Source organism: Lepus europaeus, chromosome 11 (assembly GCF_033115175.1).
Source record: "Lepus europaeus isolate LE1 chromosome 11, mLepTim1.pri, whole genome shotgun sequence".
Taxonomy (NCBI): domain Eukaryota; kingdom Metazoa; phylum Chordata; class Mammalia; order Lagomorpha; family Leporidae; genus Lepus; species Lepus europaeus.
The window spans coordinates 72,673,794-72,696,324 of NC_084837.1; the positions used below are offsets into that span (position 1 = coordinate 72,673,794).

Here is a 22,531-nt window from a genome sequence, read left to right on the forward strand (position 1 = left end):
GGAGCTTGGAATTCCATCCAGGTCTCCCTGGGTGCAGGGTCCCAAGCACTTGGGCCTTTTCCACTGCTTTCCCAAGTACATCAGCAGGGAGCTGGATCAGAAGTGGAGGAGTCAGACTCAAACCGGTGCTTATATGAGATGCCAGCATTGCAGGCAGTGGCTTAAGCTGCTGCACCACAACACCGGCTCCTCAATCCCATTATTGTTAACAATGTATTTAAGGAATTTTATTTTGAATCACAACTCCAAGACCTCTTGTTTTAAGGGTAATTTCAATTTATTAATGAACCAGAGAAAACAGCACAAAATGACTGTGAAAGGCCAAGAAATACGGATGAAGGTTCATTCAGCCTGACTACCCCGTGCATGCCAGAAGAAAGCCCCCTTGAGCCACAAGGATAAGGGAAGGCTGGTCCCACAGGGAGGCGCCCAGTGCTTCTCTGCTTCTGTGTTATGGGTGGGGAAACTCTCTCTCCACTGGGCATGGGAAGCTTCCCTCCACAGGATCATAAACCTGCACTAAGAGCTAAAAAGCGCAACTTCAGATTTTCTAATCTGCAACCAGACTTCTGTGACACCTTTGGATTGCATTGTATTTCGTGAAGCAGCACATTTAGAGAAAGGTTGCAAACTCAGCCTGTTAGATTCTACCGTCCTTTTCTTCTATGCTGCTTAAAAGTTTAGATCCAGGTGTATCCCTCTCCCACTCAGAAGGGAAAATACTCAGACCTTCCACCATCATTTTCAAAAGCATGAACACACAGCATCTCATCCGATCCTCACAACAGCCCTGTGAGGTAGGCAGGCAGGCAGGCAGGCATTGTGGTTCTGGGATAGAGTACAGAGCTGTGGCAGGTGGAGCTGGGAAGCAAGTCCACGTCCTCAGGCTCCTGATCCAGGGCTCCTTCCACTCCAAGAGATGAAGCTCACCTGCTGAGCAGACCAGCCTTTCTGGTTACAAATGATGAACGAGCCCTTGGGCTTGCAAACACAGGTGATGTTAGTACAGACGTCGTCAGAGAACTTGGGGAATAAATGTACCTGAGGTCAGTTCAGCATCAGTATTGGGGGTGGAACAGGATAGAACAGGGGCATCTTGGACAAGAGTTTTTTTCTTGTTTTCTTGATTCTCACCCAGACAGTGTTGGGGGCTGTAACCTTAAAGCAGCAGAGTCCAGGAGGAGAGAAGCCATTCAAAGGACTTTCTCGTCTAGTAATTTATTTATCCCTTCACAAATCCGCTTGAGGTTGGGCCGATAGTCTCCGTCCAGACTGTAGAGAGTGGAGAGGAACTCTACGTCTGCAAAGTGGTTGAAGACGTGATTGATGCGCCCGTGGGTCCTGGGTGTCAGGTGCCGCTGCACCAGTCCATGCACCAGGTCCTTGCACTCATGCAGGAGCTTGGAGAGCACGTTCCTATCAAAGGTGTATTCCACCTCGTAGAAGCTGACCATGGTCATGGCTGTCTGGTTCAGCTTCTTCCGGAACTTCTCCACGACAACCACCTCCTCTTGGTTGAACTGGTTGTTCCGGTAGAGGATCCCAATTTTGATCGCCACCTTGATTAAGTCTTTCATGATCTTGTGTGCCTCTTTCTTGTTGTGGGTGTATTCTCTGGTGACTTTGTAGAGCTCATCAAAGATCTCACTGCTGGTATCGTCGATCAACATGTTGGCCACAGTTTTGCTGGCTATTTTGCTCAGAATCTTCTTCTGGGCTTGAAGGGCAAGACTCTTTGAACTAAAAACATCGGGACCTATGGTAAGGAAAGAAATAGGTGTTATAGAAACACGAGAACAGTTTATATGTTTCTGCAAGTAAAACAGACAAAATTGGGGGTGGGCATTTGGCTTAGTGATTGCAATGCTAGTTGGGACTCCCACTTCTTAGAGTGCCTGTGTTTGGGTTCAAGTTCCAGTGTGGCTCCTTATTCCAGTTTCCTGCTGGTGCAGATCCTTGATGGGCAGTGGGTTTCGGGTTGTGATTGGGTCCCTGCCATCCATGTAGGAACCCTTTATTGAATTCTGGGGTCCTGGCTTCAGCCTGGCCTAGCTCTGGCTGTTGCAGGCATTTTGGGAGTGAACTGGCAGATATGGTTCACTCTTGGTCTGTCTTTGTCTCTGTCACTCTGTCTTTCAAATAAGGAAAAAAAAAAAAACAACAACTGTAAATTGATCTATATATTCTTTGAGCAAAAACTCATGTATTTATGCAACTTTCTAACCAAACCCTGTCCCAATCTGGCTACCCCTCTCTCCTCTCCACGTGACAAGCTTGTTTACTGCTTTGAGCCTTCTACACTGTGTTTATGCCCTTCCCTCTGCTGGAAGTGATCTCCTGGGCAGGCAACAATGGCACCTTTTTAGACATACTTTATGAAGAAAGTCTTCCTGACCCTGGAGAACTTTCTGCTACTGCTGTGACACTGGAAACTACTCGGTTTCAGAAATCATACAGGAGCAAACCATTGCTTAATGGCAAGAATGTAGTCCCAGTATCAGGGCAGACACGTTTCCAGGGCGGATAGTAGGTCATGGTAGTCTTTTTGACTGAGTCTCAGAGTCCATATTTTACTGAGTCTTACATGTGTGTTTCCATTTTTGAGATGTATCCATTTTAGGGTGTCTTACAGTCATGGCTGCCAGGAAGCTATCCTGCTATGGGTGTCATTATCTGTCAATTGCATGTTAGTTTACACCACAGGTGTGAGAGATTAGGGAGAAAGTCAAGAGCATTCTTCTAAGAAAAGTCTCCTCGCCAGTGTCCTTGGCATCACAGGACATGGCACTGTTTGGGAAACACAGATATCAAGAACCCCAAGTCAGAGGTGCGGCAGATGTAGGCGTTGCCCACATCCCACGTCAAGAGCGCCTGCTTTGAGTCCTGGCTACTCTGCTGCTGTACCAGCTCCCTGCTAATGCACCTGGGAAAGCAGCTGAGGATGGCCCAAGTGCTTGGGCCCCTATCACCCACATGCGAGACTCACATGGAGTTTCTGGTACCTGGCTTTGGCCTGGCTAGTCTAGGCTGTTGCAGGCATCTGGGGAGTGAATCAGCAGATGGAAGATCCCTTTCTCTCTCCCTGTCTCTCTCTGCCTTTTAATTAAATAAATCAATAAGTCTTTATTTTTAAAGTGTTACAGACAAGTACAACTCTGTATGTGAAAAAGCTTAGAAAAACCACAATTTATTTTACTGTTATGTTCTACTTTATGAATAAATGAGAGCAATATACATTAAGAAAAACTACAACACTACATCTGGGCACTTTCCATAAGTATGGATAAAATTCTAAGTACCAAAAAGCAACAATTCGCAATTTAATCAGCAGCATTTTTTTTTTCCTTTCTTAAGAGCATATAAAATCACATCTTACAATTGATGATGTCTGAGATCTGATAAAATAGAAAGTGGCCCATTAGTGGGAGCTGACATTTGAAATGAAAACCCTTGGCCTTCCTCACTCTACAGCATGTAAGCCTGTTATTCTTATCTTCTCAAGGGATTTAAGTGGCCTGAGGACGGAGACAGTGTCTTCCACAGCCCCTAGCTCAGTTCTGGGTTCAGCACAGAATGGTGTCGGCTGAGTAAAATACCTGAGAACCATTGCAGAAGAACAAGAAGTTGTAAACTAGAACGCAATATTCCTTTGAGAATCGAGGGTCCGCCAGGATCCCTGGAGCTCTCAGGCTGTGCCCTGTGTCACACGCAGGTGGCAGATGCGGTAGACAGAGTAAACAGAGGGATGGCCACATGCACCAGCTCCGGTTCGCCGTCTGCCCCTCTGCTGTCTGTACCCTAGCCTCTCTGCTCACACCAGACTCGTTCCCTCGGCAGACACGGATTCGCGACTGGATGCTCCAGTCTTGCACACACAAACTCAGTAAACACTCAAGCACAATTTAAACAACGGCTTTGCATCTCCCGCAGGCTGGCCCAGCCTTGGGTTTTTCCAGGACAGCTCCTTCTGCTTCTGGGCCTCTTCCAGAGGCAGGCCCCTATTGGGCATATCCTGGAGCAGGGTCACCGCAGTGGAATCAGCAGGACTCAAACAGTGGGCACCAGGGGGCTTCCAGAGCAGCAGGGAGCTCTCTCCCCGAAGCCTGGGAGCACACACTCCTCAGGCAGTTTCACAGCCCAGTGACCTGGCATGGCCAGGATTTTCCCCTCCGGTCTCAGAGTATATAGAATGCACACTCACTGTGCAGAAATACAAGAAGTGAACACGGTCTCCTGGCTTCCTGATTTATGCTCTTGCAGAATTTGAGACCAGTGATCGTTTTCCTCAGACTGATCATCTACCATGGTTACCAGACCTCTGCATGAATAACCTTTGCTTCCCCCAAAATCGAACTTGTCCTTCAAAGACAAATATTTACACACACTAAGGAAGTTCAAAAGATCACACTGTATGCTTTGATGTCGATTCCGCACAGAAAAAGCTTGGCGACTTTTGAGCATTGGCTCTGTCACATGGCAACAAGTGCATGCCTCCCCAGGTGATCACTCCAGTGGGACCAACAGAATCTCTTCTGCGAGATCAAAAAAATGTAGCCACAGCTCCTAAGAATAAGTTCTTTTTAAAGGTTTTCTGGAAATGCAGGAAACCTACACTACACAGGCGCAATGGATCCACTCAGTAAGTCTTAGTGCTGAATGTTAGCACTGGGAGGGAGGGATGTGTCTGTCCAAGCGCTACCTTATGCGCAGGGCCTAATGATCATCGTCTGACTCTAGGATGAACCCCTGCTAGCTCGCCTGATTCCAAACCCTGCTCTTGTTACCACCAGCATTTCCGCCACGCTGCTCGGAGCAGTGGTCATCACAACGTTTGTTCACACCTCCCCATTAGAATTTTGAGAAAGCCATGTGTGTCTCTGCATATTTTAAAAACTTGGCAGCATTTCCCACCTTAGGGTCAAATAATTAGAAAAGGTATAATTTCTAGGTATTGTAAATATTGACATTTTCAAATTAATCTGCTAAATCATTCTTCTAAATGTGTCCACTGCAATATAAGTACTGTTGTACTCTAATGCCCAGTGTTGTCCATTTAAAAATGGTACAGGGCTGGCGCTGTGGCATAGTGGATAAAGCCACCGCCTGCGGTGCCAGCATCCTATATGGGTGCCAATTTGAGTCCCTGCTGGTCCACTTCCGATCCAGTGTTCTGCTATGGCCTGGGAAAGTAGAAGATTGGCCAGTTCTTGGGGCCCTGCACCCACATGGGAGACCTGGAAGAAGCTCCTGGCTTCGGGTCGGCGTAGCTCCCACCATTGCTGCCGTCTGGGGAGTGAACCAGCGGATCAAAGACCTCTCTCCCTCTCTCTGCCTCTGCCTCTTTGTAACTCTGCCTTTCAAATAAATAAATAAGCCTTTAAAAAAACGAAAATGGTACAAGCAGCATATCCTTTAAAATTGAATTTGGGGACTGGTGTTGTGGTGTAGCAGGTTAAGCTGCTGCCTGCAACGCCAGTATCCCATTTGAATGCCAATTCATGTCCCAGCTGTTCCACTTCCTATCCAACGGTAGCTAATGGCCTGGGAAAGCAGTGGAAGATAGCCCAAGTGCTTTAGCCCTTGGCACCCACTTGAGAGACCCAGATGAAGCTCCTGGCTTTGGTCTGGCCCAACCCTGGCTGTTGCTGCCACTTGAGGAGTGAACCAGCAGATGAAAGATCTCTGTCTCTCCCTCTCTCTGTAACTGTGACTTTCATGTAAATAAATAAATAAATCTTTTTTAAAAATTGAAAATGAGACATGTCCCTTTTTTTCTTCTTGAAATTGTGTCTCTGTTCTACCTTACCCACATAACCTTAATCCATTGTAATTTCCTAGAACCAAGAGATGTACATTGATTGAAATTTAAAGAAGATTCTAATGATTATCTCTAGGCATTAAAAGTTATCTTCTGGAGCAAATTACCACATTAACCCTTGTTGTACCTGAGCGAGTATGAACAAAGGAGCTCCACACATTGATAAAATTTGATGGTCCTTTATTTGCCAGCGGTGGAGAGTGGGCTCGTGCCCTAAAGAACTCTCGACCCTGAAGCCTAAAGCAACAGGGTTTATAAAGGCAAAAACCACAAAATCAGGAGGGGAATTCTTCTTCTTTTTTTTTTTTTTTTTTTTAAATTTTTGACAGGCAGAGTGGACAGTGAGAGAGAGAGACAGAGAGAAAGGTCTTCCTTTTGCCGTTGGTTCACCCTCCAATGGCCGCCGTGGTAGCGCGCTGCGGCCGGCACACCGCGCTGATCCGATGGCAGGAGCCAGGTGCTTATCCTGGTCTCCCATGGGGTGCAGAGCCCAAACACTTGGGCCATCCTCCACTGCACTCCCTGGCCACAGCAGAGAGCTGGCCTGGAATAGGGGCAACCGGGACAGGATCGGTGCCCCGACCGGGACTAGAACCCGGTGTGCCGGCGCCGCAAGGCGGAGGATTAGCCTGTTGAGCCACGGCGCCGGCCCAGGAGGGGAATTCATGGTTGCTAGGAACAGGGGGGAATACATGGTTACCGGGGTCAAGCCGACCTAAAACCTATGCGAAACTAGTATCAATTATAATCTTGACAATACCAGTTACAATCTTATAATCCTGACATTAATCCAGGTATTGGTTTTAATTATATGTAGGACATAGACAAATTACATTTTTATCATTAACCCAGGTGCAACCTTTCTACTTTTAAGCTTGAGCGATCATGCTAGGGAGTTTCTGTGCTCTGCCAAGGGTGATGTAGTGGATTGCTATTGTTATTCTGTTTTAGATCATGGTTTCAGACCAGAGTCTCACAGTGGGGGGGGGGGGTGCTTTCCCAGAGTGGAGTCTCAAGTGCTCCGAAATGGAGTCCCTACTGTCAAGGTGCTACTTCACACTTTGGGTGTGATACAAAATACTACATTTTGGAAAAATATGCATTAGAAATAAAAAGTAAATTTTATTGGAAAGGTACCTCTAAATTAGATGGGCAGGAGTGGGTTATGGTGCCTTGACTCAAACAAGCATTGCCAGTAGGAGTTCTACATCATCCCTGAGTCTGACCTGGGAGGTTCTGCACTCAGTGTCCCCCTGAGAGTCTTTATGGGTGAGGACTCTATGATTTAAATAGTGGGGAGAAGGGAGATCCACCAGGCCTTAACCTCAGGTTTCTATTCAGGTAGATGGGTTTGCATACAATCTGTACAAAGAGTATGTGCTGAAGCTGGGAAGAGGAATTGGGAGTTGCAGGTTGGATCCCTTCAACGTCTCTTGGTTTGCACATTGCATGGAGAATCTCTGGGCTGTGGGAGGTGTGCACACAGTTTGAGTCCTCCTCCTCTCTAATGGCAGCAGCATCCCAGGGAATGTTAATGTTAAGAGGGATCTTTGGGAAGAAGGAAAAGACTTCCTTGGTTAAATACATTTGAAAAAACTGTATTAAGAAAAGTGAGGTTCTGGCCGGCGCCGTGGCTCAACAGGCTAATCCTCCGCCTTGCGGCGCCGGCACACCGGGTTCTAGTCCCGGTCGGGGCACCGATCCTGTCCCGGTTGCCCCTCTTCCAGGCCAGCTCTCTGCTGTGGCCAGGGAGTGCAGTGGAGGATGGCCCAAGTGTTTGGGCTCTGCACCCCATGGGAGACCAGGAGAAGCACCTGGCTCCTGCCATCGGAACAGCGTGGTGCGCCGGCCGCAGCGCGCTACCGCAGCGGCCATTAGAGGGTGAACCAACGGCAAAAGGAAGACCTTTCTCTCTGTCTCTCTCTCTCACTGTCCACTCTGCCTGTCAAAAAAAAAAAAAAAAAAAAAAAAAAAAAAAAAAGAAAAGTGAGGTTCTTTTCTGTGAGACTTTAAAACTATTCATTTAATTCATTAAACGTTCTATCAATTTTCAGAGAGGAGCGGTGGGACAGGATAATGGCCTCCCCAAGGTGCCCATATCCTTTTTCCCAGAATCCAGAGCTACGCTGCTTTCCATGGCGAAAGCCACATTCATGTGTGATTAAGTTATGGATCTTGGCTTTGAGGAGATTATCCTGGATTATCCAGAGGGCTCAATGCAATCACAAGGGTCCTGATTACTCAGAGAGGCAAGAGAGAGAGACAGAGAAAGACATGTGCTGCTGGAAGCTGAGGCAATGTGGTCGTTGGTTCTGAAGATGGAGGAAGAAGCAGTAGCTGAGGAGGGCGGATGACCCATAGAAGCTGGAAAGGCGAGGGAAAGGACCTCCCCGGGAGCCTCCAGAAACACATGACTGCTAGCCTGGGAAACCAGCGTCAGAGTTCTGATCTCCAAAAATTTAAAATGACAAATTACTGCTTTCAGCCTCTAAATATGTGGCAATTTATTTCAGCAGCAATAGAAAATGAATGCAGGTGGACAGAATGAGATGTGACTTTTCCCAGTTTCATTTGGTCAGGGAACTCTTTTCGTCTCCTGAGTAGAGCTGACGCACGCAGGGAGGTAGCCTTGGCAGCCAGGAGCTGAGGTCTGCCCGTATCGCCCCGCTGTCCCGATGCTGCAGCTCTGCCCACCCCGGGAAGCACAATGGCCCAGCCCATGGTATGGCAGCTCTGCCTGGGCTGCCAAATCCCCTGCTTGCCCCTGCCTCCCGCACCACTCAAAACCCCTTTTCCATGCACCACCGACCCTGCTCCTTCTGTGTAGTGAAAACAACTTCTGTGATGCTGTCACTTAGCACTGATGGCAACTAAAAACACCCAACATGGCTACAGGCTGTGTCCCTGCGATTCCTTTAGTTCATTACAATCTCATTGTAATAAAATTACTATGGCTGATACTCCCACTCCCATCCTGGACCTGATGCCACAACACTTCCAAGATTTCCAAAAAGGCGGAAGGAAATGGGCTGTTCTCAAGCCCCACCCCAAACTCTGTTCTCTTTGAATATTCAATTAAGTCCCAATCCAGATACCACCCCTTATGCCTCCAGATTGTATAAAAGGAAGGCCCTGAATCTTTTTTTTTTTTTTTTTTTTTTTGACAGGCAGAGTTAGACAGTGAGAGAGAGAGACAGAGAGAAAGGTCTTCCTTTAGTTGGTTCACTCCCCAAATGGCCGCCACAGCCGGCGCTGCGCCGATCTGATGCCAGGAGCCAGGTGCTTCCTCCTGGTCTCCCATGCGGGTGCAAGGCATAAGCACTTGGGCCATCCTCCATTGCACTCCCGGGCCACAGCAGAGAGCTGGACTGGAAGAGGAGCAACCGGGACAGAATCTGGTGCCCCAACTGGGACTAGAACCCAGGGTGCCGGCGCCACAGGCGGAGGATTAGCCTAGTGAGCCACAGCACTGGCCAGAAGGCCCCCTGAATCTGCTGCTCTCTCTCTCTCCTGAGCTTGCCTACACTACGCTTTAACTTTGCTTGTAAAGAAAAAACATCTTGCTTCTCTGCTGACCTTTTTCTATGTCTCCTCCTGGATTTCCTTCTTATGATGGAGAAAAGAACCTGGCCGAAGCCTGGCCAGGGGCCACCCTACAACAGGGACCAACTGTCCAATTTCCCAGCAGTAAGGAATTTCCCAGATATTTTCATTGCTAATAGTGGAAAAATCCCAGGAATTGGGGAAGAAGTTGGTCATCCTACTCCTGAAATATATCATTTCCCTAAAGAGTGAAGAACAGAGAAGTAATGAAGAAAACATTTCAGGAAGTAGAAGAAGATGCTGTTTGATGTTTAAGAGGCTACCATCTCAGCAGGATAAGCAGTGCACCCCCCATGGTGCAACATTTACCGCCCTCTACCTTCTGTTTAATTCTGGAGGCAATCATAACCCCTTTTGGTCCCTATTAGACTAAGCTCCCTTTTGTCTCTTTTCTCTGTAATTATTGAGCATTTACTATTAGGTTTTCTCTGTTTTAAGTGCTATTGGGAAAACCTCATAAAGTATTCCACTGGATCTTACTCTGAATATAATCTTATAGGGAGACAAGATACAAACAGTGAAACAAAATACAGAAACATGTGAAACAGCCCAAGCTGACGTGAGTGAGAACAGTTGCAATAGGCCCCAAGGGCTCTACAGATGGACTTGAATGCAGGGAAGCAGGGAGAGCTCCTGTTAAGAAGTGGTTTCCAAGATCAGGAAAACAGCACTGTAATTTTCCCAAGATGCAAAAGCCCTGAGTGGATTCCTGATAAGTTTCCACCATCTCTTTTGTATTAGAATTTATTATTTACCTAAAAGGCAATGTAGGGTACAAACTTGTAGGGTGAGAGGATGAGAAAGGTCACAGGGATAGCATCTTTAGTCATAAAGATCAAGTGTCTAGAGTAGAGGAATCAAATGCTACAGGTCATGACTGTCACCAGGAAGGCTTCAAGAAAAAAAAAAAAAAAACCCACCACCCACCACCAAGTAGATTACTCCATCTGCCTTGGATTCCCACAGCTCCATGAGAGATTCTGCCATGGTGAATGTGAGACGTGCTCAATGAAGACACCGTGGCCCAACACATATCCCAGAGGCCATTAGTCCCATAGGATGCTCCTGGAAAGCAGGTTCTAGGGTCAGTTAAATGAGTTTGTAGGTGACTATATCTTATGGCTTGCCCTTGAGAGTCCCCCATACCAAGTCATTTATTATGGCTTTAAAAAGTCCTGCAGTAAAGACACCTGTGGAGTGTGGTTTAGTCCACCACTTGCCAAACTTACTGGACAATGCCCTGCTGCCCTGCCTCCACCCTACAGTATGCGTTTTATGGGAAATACCAGGATAGGACGGAGAAAAAGAAAATAAAAAATACTCGAGTCAACAACACTTTTACACCTCCCAGAGATCTGTAGGGGGAATGGCACGGAGAATGGAGAATGGCACCATTGCTTGCAGCTAATGATATGTGTGATGTAAGGACTGCACTGAGGGAGCAGTCCCATTCAGGGGATATTTTGCACATGGAGATCTTGGACTTGCATCCACCCATCCTCTGTCTCAGCCTTCTGCAAATGGTCCAGCTGGGTAGCCACGAGGGAGGGACACTGCAGGCTAAGGGGAGGAATGTGAGCAAAGTTTTCAGAGCCAAGAGCAGGGGTGTGCCTGGGATATCTGGGGAAACAGGCCTTATAGTGGACACATGCTTGTTGGTGGGGAAACACCAAGGGCTCTAGGCTAGGTCTTGGCAAAACCATTCTCTTATTTCTGTGTACAAGGAGCCTTAGGAGATTGCTTTTGGCCAGAGACACCATGTTCGAACAAACATTCCCATTCTTCAGCCAGGAAAGTTACTGGATTGTTTGTGATACCCTGAATAGAGATAAAAATGTGATTATGCAGTGTAGTGTGGCTCATCTGACCACACAATGGGACACCCTGAGGAAGCTGTGCAATTCATCTTTGTAGAAGCAAATGGGGTTTCCTTTCACCAAGACTGATGGATAACCTCAAGGGAAGGGAACATGAGCACAGTGCTCTGAGAATAAGTAACCTTAACACCTTTAGAAAGAAAGGAAAATACCACAACTAGGTGGGAGGAATGGTGTGACCATGGTAGTAACCAGTTTGCAGAGAGAAAATAAGAGAGCATTTAAGTGGGCACTTTACTGCATGAAAAAGTGCTGAGGCCAGTCGGAGTTGCTGCTTTCACAAATGATGTTCAGCTGGCGCACAAGAGATGTTTCCACATTTCTAGAAAACATTAAGCTCTCCCAGATGGTGAAATGCCAAGCTGATGGTGACAAACAGCAGGAAACTCTAACCAAGCTGGGTGAGTGGGCAGAAAAGAGACATGGTCAGAACAAGGTAACAAATTTGGGGAAAAAGAAAGCAAATGATGGTTATGAAAGATGGCAGGCTTTGAGCTGTCTGCTGCAAGCCAGAGTGCTTTGGCAGTGGAGAAGGCACGGGGATGGCTGGCATGCTCTCCTCTCTCCCATGGGATTCTGCAACTTCTCCACCTCTGCAACACTTCCAAGAGGTGTGTGGAAAAGTTGAGTAGAAGCAGAGATAACTATGTCAAAATGATAAGATTGGAAATGATTTGTAACAGCCAACAAACAATCTCACTTCCATAAACAGCTTAAGATGATGGTAGGAAAGAGAATTAGCTAAAAATGTTAAGTAGAGGAGTGGAGATGGTACCCAGAGAGGAGCAATCTAGTGCCTAGTGAGCACCATCTGTCTAGTTAAGGGATCCATAGTACAAGGAAGGTGGCAAGGGAGGCGCCGACCATGGGAAGGATAAAACCCTGGGCATAGGGAGATTGAATGATTGTCTAAGTTTCTGGTACTCAATCATTTATATTTAACTCTTGAAAAAAACCTCAAGCAAATCTCCTTGAGGTAGAAGAGCCTTGCAAACTACTTTGAACTTGAACTTCAGTGATGAGCAACCACCCTTCTGCTCAGCTGCTTGTGCACTGGGAAATGCTGACTGGGTGTGTGTCATGGCCCTCGGCCTCCAGCCTGCACCAATGGGGAAAGTGATAGCTTCCCCTCTTCCCTTCAAGTTTCTTTTTCTGTTCTCTGGGTATGTAATGAGGAAGGGGATTGCTGCAGGGGTGAGGTGGTCCACAGGATGGGCTAACCATGACAATGATACATGCTTCGTGGAGCAGACAAGGGCCCTGCTGCCCACAGGATGGGTTGTCCATGACAATGATACGTGCCTCCTAGAGCAGACAAGTCCCCTGCATTAGTTCTTGGTCGTCCCTAAGTAGCTGTGGAGACAAGATGATTAAGGAACATTAAGCAGTGTTTAGAAACATAAACCTCACAGCATTGTGGTTCCCAGAATGAGCAAGGAGGCACATCCAGGGGAGTGACACTAGAAATCATTTTTCTCCCCTCATATAAAACTGTCATTTGTATATTTCTGGAATATTAAAGAATGGACATGGAGCTGGAGGAGCTGGAATAAAGTGAAATTGTTAATGAATGGTGAGACCTTCAAGGTTGGGACCATCACAGACCTTGATTCTCCCCTTCCCCCACAGAGAAAAGATCAAAGCTTAGAAGTTCATGAAAAATGCCTTTTGTTGGTACAATCCTTTCAAAGTTGAGTAAGATGGTGTTTTTGAAGCTTAAGAAAGGCACTTAGGGATACTTTGAGAGGCACTCACAGTAAAAGTTAGATGACTGAGGAGGGTTAGGGAATGGATTTTTCTGACCCAGGGCTGACCCAACGCATCTCGGAGGACTTTTTGGGGCTGGCACCCTCAACCCTCCAAAGGTATCTGATCTACCTTGAAGACAGAGCCCGTGGGCTCACCGGGCTTCTGGAGAGACCTCTGGTGCCCCCAAGATTTCCACCACTTTCAACAAGAAGCAGGCAGATTGTGGGTCCTGTGAGTGGGGTACCATGGTGAAAGGGGCAGCAGCCTCCACCAGGCACCACTGGTGCGGCACACAAAATGAAAGTATTAGAACCTCTATGTATGTTTCCATTTTTTTGGTCATGGGATAATTCAAGCTCTACTAATGGTAGTATACAGACTGGCCCTGAGGCAACTGTTGTGTGACATTCTCAGGGCAAAGGCTACAGAGAGGGGGGTTAGTGTGTCCATCATTGGCTTGTTCCCTTCCAGAAGTTTTGATTTATTTCAGCATAAATGTATGTGTTCTTGGTCATACAGACTCGCTGACCATATTATTTAGAATCACTAAACTAACCCTTGCAAAAGTGACTAGTGATTTCAAAAGATCCCTGCAAGAAACAAAACAGAATGGAAGACCATGTGCCAACCATTCAAGTTCACGTGAATAGTGAGGGAATGGCAGAACTTCTCCACAGCCAAACTACAAGGTGAGAGTGAGGATCTAATCAGATCTGATGAGAAGTGGACCATCAATCTTCCAAAAATTTAAATGGCCTGAAATTCGGATTTCAAGTATTTTTATTTACCTTGAGGTATTCATTGATGGCAGTAGGAAGCCATGACAATTAACAAAACAATTAAAGCACTGTGATTTCAATCTTTGGCTTATCCTTTGAGCCAACAGGATGAATGGTCTTTGGGGAAGAGCAATGAGTCAAGGATGATGCTGTTTTCTCAAGCTCTGGATGCCAACGGACAGGGCTGGTGTTGTGGCACAGCAGGTTAAGCCACTACCAGTGACACTGGTATCTTATATGGGTGGCATCGGTTCAAGTCCTGGTTGCTCCCTTTCCGATACAGCTCTCTGCTAATGTGCCTGGGAAAGCAGAAGATGATCCAAGTTATTGCGCCCCTGCCTCCCACATGGGAGACCCAGATGGAGTTCATGGCTCCTGGCTTCAGCTTGGCTCAGCTCCAACCATTGCAGCCATTTGGCGAGTGAATGGTTCTCTCCTCTCTCTCTCCCCCTCTCTGTAACTCTGCCTTTGTAATAAGTAAGTAAACAAATAAATAAATTCTTTAAAAAAATGTCAGCTGAATTAGGCATCAGGGAAGAGAAGCCAGCATTCAGGGACGATGAGTTCAGCCCTGAGTTCCAGGCGGCTGTGGGGCATCTGGGTGGAGGTGGCCACTCCAGTTTAGCAGGGCACCTCACACCTCCCTGGTCCTACCCCAAGCAAACTCTATCCCTTTCCAGTTAGAAAAAGATAACAAACAAACAAACAAAAATCCATCTTCTTGAAATGGTTGGTCCTTTAGGGATCCTTGGGATAAACAGGCTCTTCCTTCAAAATGCAAATACCTACATAGTCAGGGAAAGTGGATTCACTGCTTATTTTAATCACAGCCAGGCTGTACTCCTCTCAGAATTCTCCCCTTTGAGGCCCAACACCAAAGCACCCCTTCCTCCACCAAAAGAATGAATTATTTAGCAGGTAAGGTAGGAAGGGAGAGGCAGGCTTGGGTGCAGGAGGGCTGGGATGGAGGGTGGAAGGAAGCCTGGCTGAATGATCAGATACAACCAGATGCAGACCAGGGGGCGCTGCATTCTCCAGTCTTCGCCCCCTTCGCCGTGTGACCAATGTCCTGTCACCAGCTTGGGCCTGGATGCCCCTGAAATCTTGCCTTTGCCTCAGGCCCGTGTGAGGCACAGAGTCTCGGCTTTTCAATTCATTCATCCGGAGGCTAGAAACAGGGATTCATAGCGTTTGGGGAGAACCAGGCATAATGAAACACCCCAGCTCTACTGGACATTTTAGGGTGCTGAGTAAGGACATTTGCAGGCAACGGTGGTTGAAATGGACGCTTCTTACAGGACTTAGAGCACTTCCAATACTTGCACTGAAAAATCATAATCGAAAAGCTGTGTTTGATCATCTTCAAAGAGGAAGACTAAGTATTTTTCCTTCTTCCTGGGCCTTGAAAGGCCTCCTTGGTTCAGTGAACAAAGACTGGCAGAGTCCACTGTAAAACCTTTCAGCTTGTTATCTCATGTTGTTTTAGACTCCACATCTACCACCCATCAGCGCTGAGCAATCCGTAACTCAATTCCTGATAATGTCAGAGCTAAAGATAACTCCTGAGCACAGATTTTGTACTGGGGAGAGGGGAGGCGGGTACACCTGTGTATTTGATGCTCACAACAATCACACAAGAGAAGTGAGTTCCATTTTAAAGATAAGGAAACTGAGGCACAGCACATGGAAGGAATTTGCTCAAATCTAGGAAGTAGCAGAGCTGCAGTTGGGCCCAAGCGCACCAGACAAAACCTGTAATTTTTGCCTTCCTGCATTTGCATTCAGAAAATTTCTGTTGGTTTCCTAATGACTGTGATTTCTCATTTATTTGAAACACTAAATAGGCCTAAATTTAAACCTCCATCTAGAGAGGGGGGGTTCCATTTCATCTTTTCTTTTAAATACAAAAGGGACAGTCTCATGTGATAGAACAATACCACATAGTCATCAAAACTTGAGACAGCTTTCATTTTTAGACAGAATTCTATGGATTTCAGCAGAGTTACGTATTGATTTTCGTTTTTCATATGGATTTTTACAGCCAGCGCTGCAAAGTGAATGAGTGTTTGATCATTTTACTTGCCAGAGCTAACCGAAGTAGAGCCGTGTGAAGTCACTGGGGGCTGAGGGCTGAATCATCTCCAACTCAACAGGTTAATTTTGGAGATCTGAGCGATATTTTTGTCTCACTGCAGTAGAAGGGCAACCATCACTAAAACAACGCCTACTTACATGAGCGCTTATTCCTCCCCTTCCTCTCCTGTACCTCACAAATAGCTAGTGTCTCTCTGGATGGATCATATGCAGGCATAATAATTAGAGTCCACTTATGTACAGCCTATTCTTCTTGGTGCTTTATGACCACAACTTGTCATATCTTGCAACAACTCCATGGAGGAGGCACTAAGACATCTTCGTCATCATTAGTAGCAGCAACAGGAGCAACAGCATTTTACATTCAAGGAAACCAAGGCAGAGGGAGAGCAAGGAACAGGCATTGGCCTAGAAGTTAAGGCTCTGGGTAGGATATCCCTGTCCCATAGTAGAGTATGGGTACCCACTTCCAGCTCCTGACAGCAGCTCCCTGCCAATGCTGACCCTGAGAGGCAGTGGTGATGGTTCAAGGAGTTGGGTTCCCGTCACTTACATGGAAAACCTGGATTTGCTTCCTGACTTCTGGCCTTGGTCTTGGCCCAGCCCCTGTCGTTTGTGGGCATTTGGAGAGTGAACCAGCAGATGGATGTACTCACACTCTCTCTGTTGCTTTACCGCTCAAGTCTTTTCCAAGGGGGGAGATTAAGCAGCTGTTCAAACCTACCATTAGGAAGTAGCAGAGCTGGATTCAGCAGCTCTGTGCCTCGACCCACCCTACTGAACTGCCAGGCATGGGGTGACAACCGTCAAGTACTTTTTTAATTTTTAAAAATTTGTTTTAAAGATTTATTTGAAAGGCAGAGTTACAGAGAGGCAGAGGCGGGGGAGGGGGGGGTTGCCAGAACTGCAGGCAGCGACTTCAAGTACCCGGCCCATCAAGTACCTTAAATGTTTTTTGAATCACTGCCCACTTTAAGATGGAGATTGAGCAGGGTCCCCCCCCCCTCCGCCAAGAAATTAATTTTTTTAAAAAACCACAAACCCCTTCAAACAGAAGATCATAATAACAAACCTTTGTGTGGCCCCCACCAGATGGAACGATTCTTAATGTTTTGCCCCTGATGCCAGAGGGAGGTGAAGCTCTCTGTTCCCAACATCTTCTCTTCTGCTTTGACTGCCTCAGAGAGGGGGCACTTCAGAAGCTGATGTGCCTTTGTCTCATCTGGGATTGTGTTCTTGTGAGCAACTGTGTGAGTATCCGTTAGCATCGTGAGGGCACTCAAGACAGTTCATGGAAAATGCATATGACAAAACAACTATGCAGAGATTTCAATTTTTTTGTTGTTTACATGCAACCCACTTTATTGGTTAAAATTTTTTTTTTAATTTACTTATTTGAGAGACAGAGGGAAAGAGAGACAGAGCGCTCCCCCTTGCTGGTTCACTCCTCAAATGCCCGTAACAGCGTGGGGGTGAATGGAGAGGGTGATGAAGCTGGGAGCCAGGAACTCAATCCAGCCTCTCCTAGGTGGTGGCAGGAACCCAACCACTTGAGCTATGGCTTCCCAGAGTCTGCATGAGCAGAGTGAGGAGCCAGAGCTCAGAATCCAGGCACTCCAGGAAGGGACCCAGGCATCCTCATTGGTGGCTTAACTGCTAGGACAAACGCTTGTTCCAGATTTCAATTTTTTTTTAAAAAGACTTATTTATTTCTTTGAAAGCCAGAGTTACAGAGAGGCAGAGGCAGAAAAAGAGGGGAGGAGAGAGAGAAAAATGTCTTCCCTCCACTGGCTCACTCCCTAAATGGCTGCAATGGCCAGAGCTGGGCTGATCTGAAGCCAGGAGCTTCCTCTGGGTCTCCCAGGTGGGTACAGGGGCCCTAGGATTTAGCCATCTTTCTACTGCTTTCCCAGGCCATAGCAGAGAGCTGGATTGGAAGTAGAGTCGAACCGGTGCCCACTGCAGGTGGTAGTTTTACCTGCTACGCTACAGTGCTGGCCCCTAGATGTCAAAATTTTGGCACAAAAATAAACTTCTCTTTTAATGCATTTTCCGCGAATCATTTGAAGTACCGTTGTATTTTGATAAGTGTTTTAAAACTTGATGTAAGAGTCTTCTGAACATGCTTTCAAGATTTATCTAGCTGAGGCATTTATTTCTTATATGAATATATTATATATCCATGTTTCCTGTTGATGGACATTTAAATTCCTTCCATTTTTCTGCAAATAAAAAAGTGCCCATATGTTTTTCCTTGTGCACACACCCCACAGTCCCGGGCTCTACCTAGAATACAGCTGGCATATCCTGTAGCAGGGGTTGCAAGTCGCTCTGCAGTGAGTCGGCACTGTCACTCCCAGGAGCAATGTGTGAGTTCTTGCAAGTTTCACTTCCTCATCAATACCTCAAATAATCCAACTTCAAAATTCTGGCCCATCCGACAAGCACAAAATGATATCTGGTTTTTTTTATATATCTCTGTAATGGCTACGAGATTTGACGTGTTCCTATTTATTGGGCTTTCAGGCTTTTCTCCTCACAATTGCGTACTCATACAATTTAGTTGTATTTTTTCAATTGAAATGTATGCATTTTTCTTATTAATTTGTAGGGTTTTTAAAAAAAATCTATGAGCATGTCATCCTATATTTCCTTCTCTTACCTAACTGCTCTGTAGGAGTTTTTACGTGTTATGGATTCTAACCCTCTGCTGACCACATGAGTCCCAGTTATCTCCCCCTGGTCTGTGGCACTGCCTTTTAACTTTATTATGGTGTCTTCAGTCATTCAGAAAATTTACATTTTAATACAATGAAGTTGATTAATCTTTTCCTTGATGGTTGGTGGGTCTTCTATCTCATTTTAAACATTTCTTTCCTGACATAAGTTTACAAGAGTCTTGTGTATTTTCCAGAAGTTTTAAGGTTTTCATTTTCACATTTTGGTCTTTATTCCATCTGGAATTTATTTGTGCATATTGCATAAGGTTGGGAATATTTTTCTCTTCATCATTTATTCTTTTTATTGAATAGTTCGTCCTTCTGGTACTGATCTGTTCAGACCCATTTTTAAAATATCAACTTTCCATATTGCATGACTCTGTTTCTGAGTTTTTTACTCTGTTTTACTGGTCTGTTAGTCTATTTCAGTACCAATACCACAGTTTCTTAATTACAATAACTCATAATTTAAGTCATAATAGACCAAAAGGAAGTGCCCCCTCTTACTTTATTCTCCTTAGAAATTATCTTAACTATTGCTGCCTTTACCCTTTCATGTGAGTTTTGGGATCATCTGATTAAATGCCAGGAATACCCCATGGTAACCCGAGGCACACTGGTATCTTTGTGGTGCTGAAAGTTTGCACCAGGAGAGTGACAGGAGTCTCCATTTAGCCAGATCTTCTGTGTTCTTCAACAACGTGGATAGTGCCATCCACCAAATTCTTGCATCTCTTTCAGATTTACTTTTGAGGTAAAGTAAAAGGCTTCGGTTGCCACTGTTAGTCTAAGTTCTAAAATTACAGTTTCGCCAGGAGCCAGGAACTCCCTCCTAGTCTCCCACATGGGTAACAGGGGTCTGAGCCCTTTGGCCACTTTGCACTGCTTTTTCAGGCACATTAGCAGGGAGCTGGATTGGAAGTGGAACAGCTGCAATTTGAACTTGTGCTCATATATGATATTAATTAATTTGAGAGAGAGAAAGAGACAGTTCCCATCCACTGGCTGCTTTATCCCCCAAAATGATAAGACCCAAGCCAGGAACTCAATCTGGGTCTCCCACATGGATGGCAGGGACCCAACTTGAGCCATCACCTGTGGCCTCCAAGGGTACAGAGAGATGGAATCAGGAGTAGAGCTGGGACTTGAACCCAGAAACTCAGATATAGGATGTGGGCATTCCAACCAGCATCTTAACTGCTAGGCCAAGTGTCCAGCCCCCTATAATATTTTTGGATGATGTATATATCACCTTACCTCTACCAGTCCCCTCGTAATGGACTTCAAATTATTTCCAGCTCTTGCTACAACGCTATGTGGAAAGTGGCAAAAAACCCAGCAGTGGGCTGCCTGCTGCAAGGAAGCGTACCTAACAGTGTCTACTGACAGATGGCAGGATTCCCTTCATAAACCTGAGGTGGCAGAAGAATCCCACAGACAGACCTCTGGCCCCGCCTACCCCACGCCAGCCCTCCGACCCAACGTCAGTCAAAGAACACGCCGGCATCAGGACCCAAAAGGCAGTGCATTTTTTCACAAAGCCAGCCTTGCCCTGAGAGCCCCACGGTCCCGGCAATCGGCCCTGACTGCCAACCATGCCCTGACCCTCTGGTGCCCACAGCTGGATCCAAGCAGACCCTTGTCCAGGAGGAAGCGGCACCGCTGACGGCAGCCCTCACATCCCTCTTCCCAGGGAGGGGGCCCTTTGCCCACAAGGCACTGAGATCAGCTCTCTGCTTTCCGCACCTGGTGGTGACTTCTTAGGGACCGATGCTCAGAGGTTGTGTCCTATCCTCACAAGGAGGAGGGCACCTGCTATGGAGAAGCTGTCCAACAGACGTCAGTTTAGAGAATGGCTGAATGAATGGTTTTTGGCGTGTTCTTTCTCCTTCTCTGAGGTCTGGGTTCCGTCCGTTCTGGGTCCACACCTGCGTGGTCGCGGAGTGCAGATTGAACTGAATGCACTCACCTGCCTTCTTAGCTCAGCACGTGGGCTGTGCCTTGCCTTTCGCTCTCAGCGGCCTGCCTGGCCTCCTGGCCTCTGCCTGTCTTTGCCCCAGTAACAAGAGCATGTAGGGGGCCAGACCGCCGCTCCCCCCACATGCCCTCTGTGTTCCATTTCAGCAGGAATCCTCTCTCCACAGCAGCAGCACCATTCCTTCTGCCACCCCCAGAGCTTCCCCATTCACGCTCCTGCTCACTCACGAGCTATCTGCACACGCAGGAGCCGTCAGGCACGGGGACAGCACAGGCCACGTTCTGTCTCTCCGGGTGATCCTCTGTCTCTGCTTGCTGCTCCCAAACTGTTCTCAACCATGCCAGGCACCTAAAGACCCAGGCACGGGCTGCCAAGCTGCTAACAAGGGCCCTGGGAGAGAGGCAGCACAAGAACACAGGAAGCTAACAGGCAGATGCGCTAAAGAGGTGGTCTTTGGAATTCTTTAATTTTTTGAGTACAGACACAGAACCTAAAATGTCAAAAAGCAGGCAATAAAATGGTACACGTTTCATTCTGTTACGTGACCTGAAGTGTTAGACAGGTTTAGGCTTCAAGGATTGAGGTTTCTGGAAGGTGCTGAAAGTAGAGTCATATAGCTTAGTGAACACGCACACACACACACACACACCTGTTAGCCGTACTACAGAGGTTGCAACATGTGAGGGAGAGGAAACCAGAAGATGCTTCTGGAAGGGAGATGACTTGGCAGGCAGCACTATGCCTCGCTCAGTGTTCTACCTCACTTTTTCATTTTAAGTGCAACGTGAATTTTGTACAATGACAGTTTGGGATTTCAGTCAGCTTGTGGGATGGCAGCAAAGGAGCACACGTAATATATGGTGTATAGTATGCCTTACCTATACGGTAGAGTGAAGGTTTGATTATGCCTGGATTTCAGATTGGAGAGCTAAGTGGCATTTTGCATCTCTTTTGGTGCCATGGTCAATATCTGCCTATGGAATGACAGTGTCGAGGGATGTAGTCTGCAAATGCGAGGTGGGAGGGCATCTGAAAGGTGCCCCGAGACTGGGCCCCTAAGCTTTTTGGGACCCCCACTCTGATAGACACACTTGGAGTCCAGGGGCAGGCCCATTCACCTCATTAAAGAGAAAGGAGGAGGCATGACTTCCTGGAGGTTACTCAGAAGTGTGTTTTCCTCCAAGCTTCTTTTTTTAAAAATTTTTAAGGATTTATTTTACTTATTTAAAAGAGTTACAGAGAGAGGTAGATTTGAAAGAGTTACAGAGAGAGGTTGAGACAGAAAGAGGTCTTCCATCCACTCCTCAGGTGGCTGCAATGGCCAGAGCTGTGCCGATCTGAAGCCAGGAACCAGGAGCTTCCCCTGGGTCTCCCACATGGGTGCAGGGGCCCAAGGATTTGGGCCTTCCTCCACCACTCTCCCAGGCCATAGCAGAGAGCAAGACTGGAAGAGGAGCAGCTGGGACTGGAACTGGCGCCCACATGGGATGGCAGCGCCTCAGGCCAGAGCCTTAACCCGCTGCGCCACAGCGCCGGCCCCCAAGCTTCTTTCTAAATTAAATTCTCCCAGTACTTGTGCCTAAGGCAGTAAATGGCTGGAAGTTAAAATTTTTATACTTCATGGTAATATAAAACAGTGCCATTAAAAGGTTTTACCTTTTTACAAGCAAGTCAGCAGGTGTGGTCACTCAAAGATGCTGAGAACAGAGCAGGTGTTGTGGCTTAGTAGGTTAAGCTCCCACTTGGGACACCTGCATCCCATATTGGAGTGCCTGGTTAGAGTCCCTGCTACTCTGCACTTCTGATCCAGCTTCTAGTTAATGTGCTCCTGGGAGGCAGCAAATGATGGCTCAAGTAACTGGGGCTCTGCTACACAGGTGAGAGATCCGGACTGAGTTCCCAGCTCCCAGCTC

The 22,531-nt window shown here is 46.8% G+C and overlaps 1 protein-coding gene across 1 annotated transcript in view; it reads right to left on the bottom strand.

The window, feature by feature from the left end:
* Nucleotides 1-271: 271 nt before the first annotated feature.
* The window catches only part of TNFAIP8L3 (TNF alpha induced protein 8 like 3), a 39,205-nt gene continuing 16,945 nt past the window's right edge, over nucleotides 272-22,531 (bottom strand). Inside the window, exon 2 of the mRNA XM_062204770.1 lies at nucleotides 272-1,756. Coding sequence (XP_062060754.1) covers nucleotides 1,194-1,756 — 563 coding nt within the window. The 3' untranslated portion in view covers nucleotides 272-1,193. The remainder of the gene's footprint in view (nucleotides 1,757-22,531) is intronic.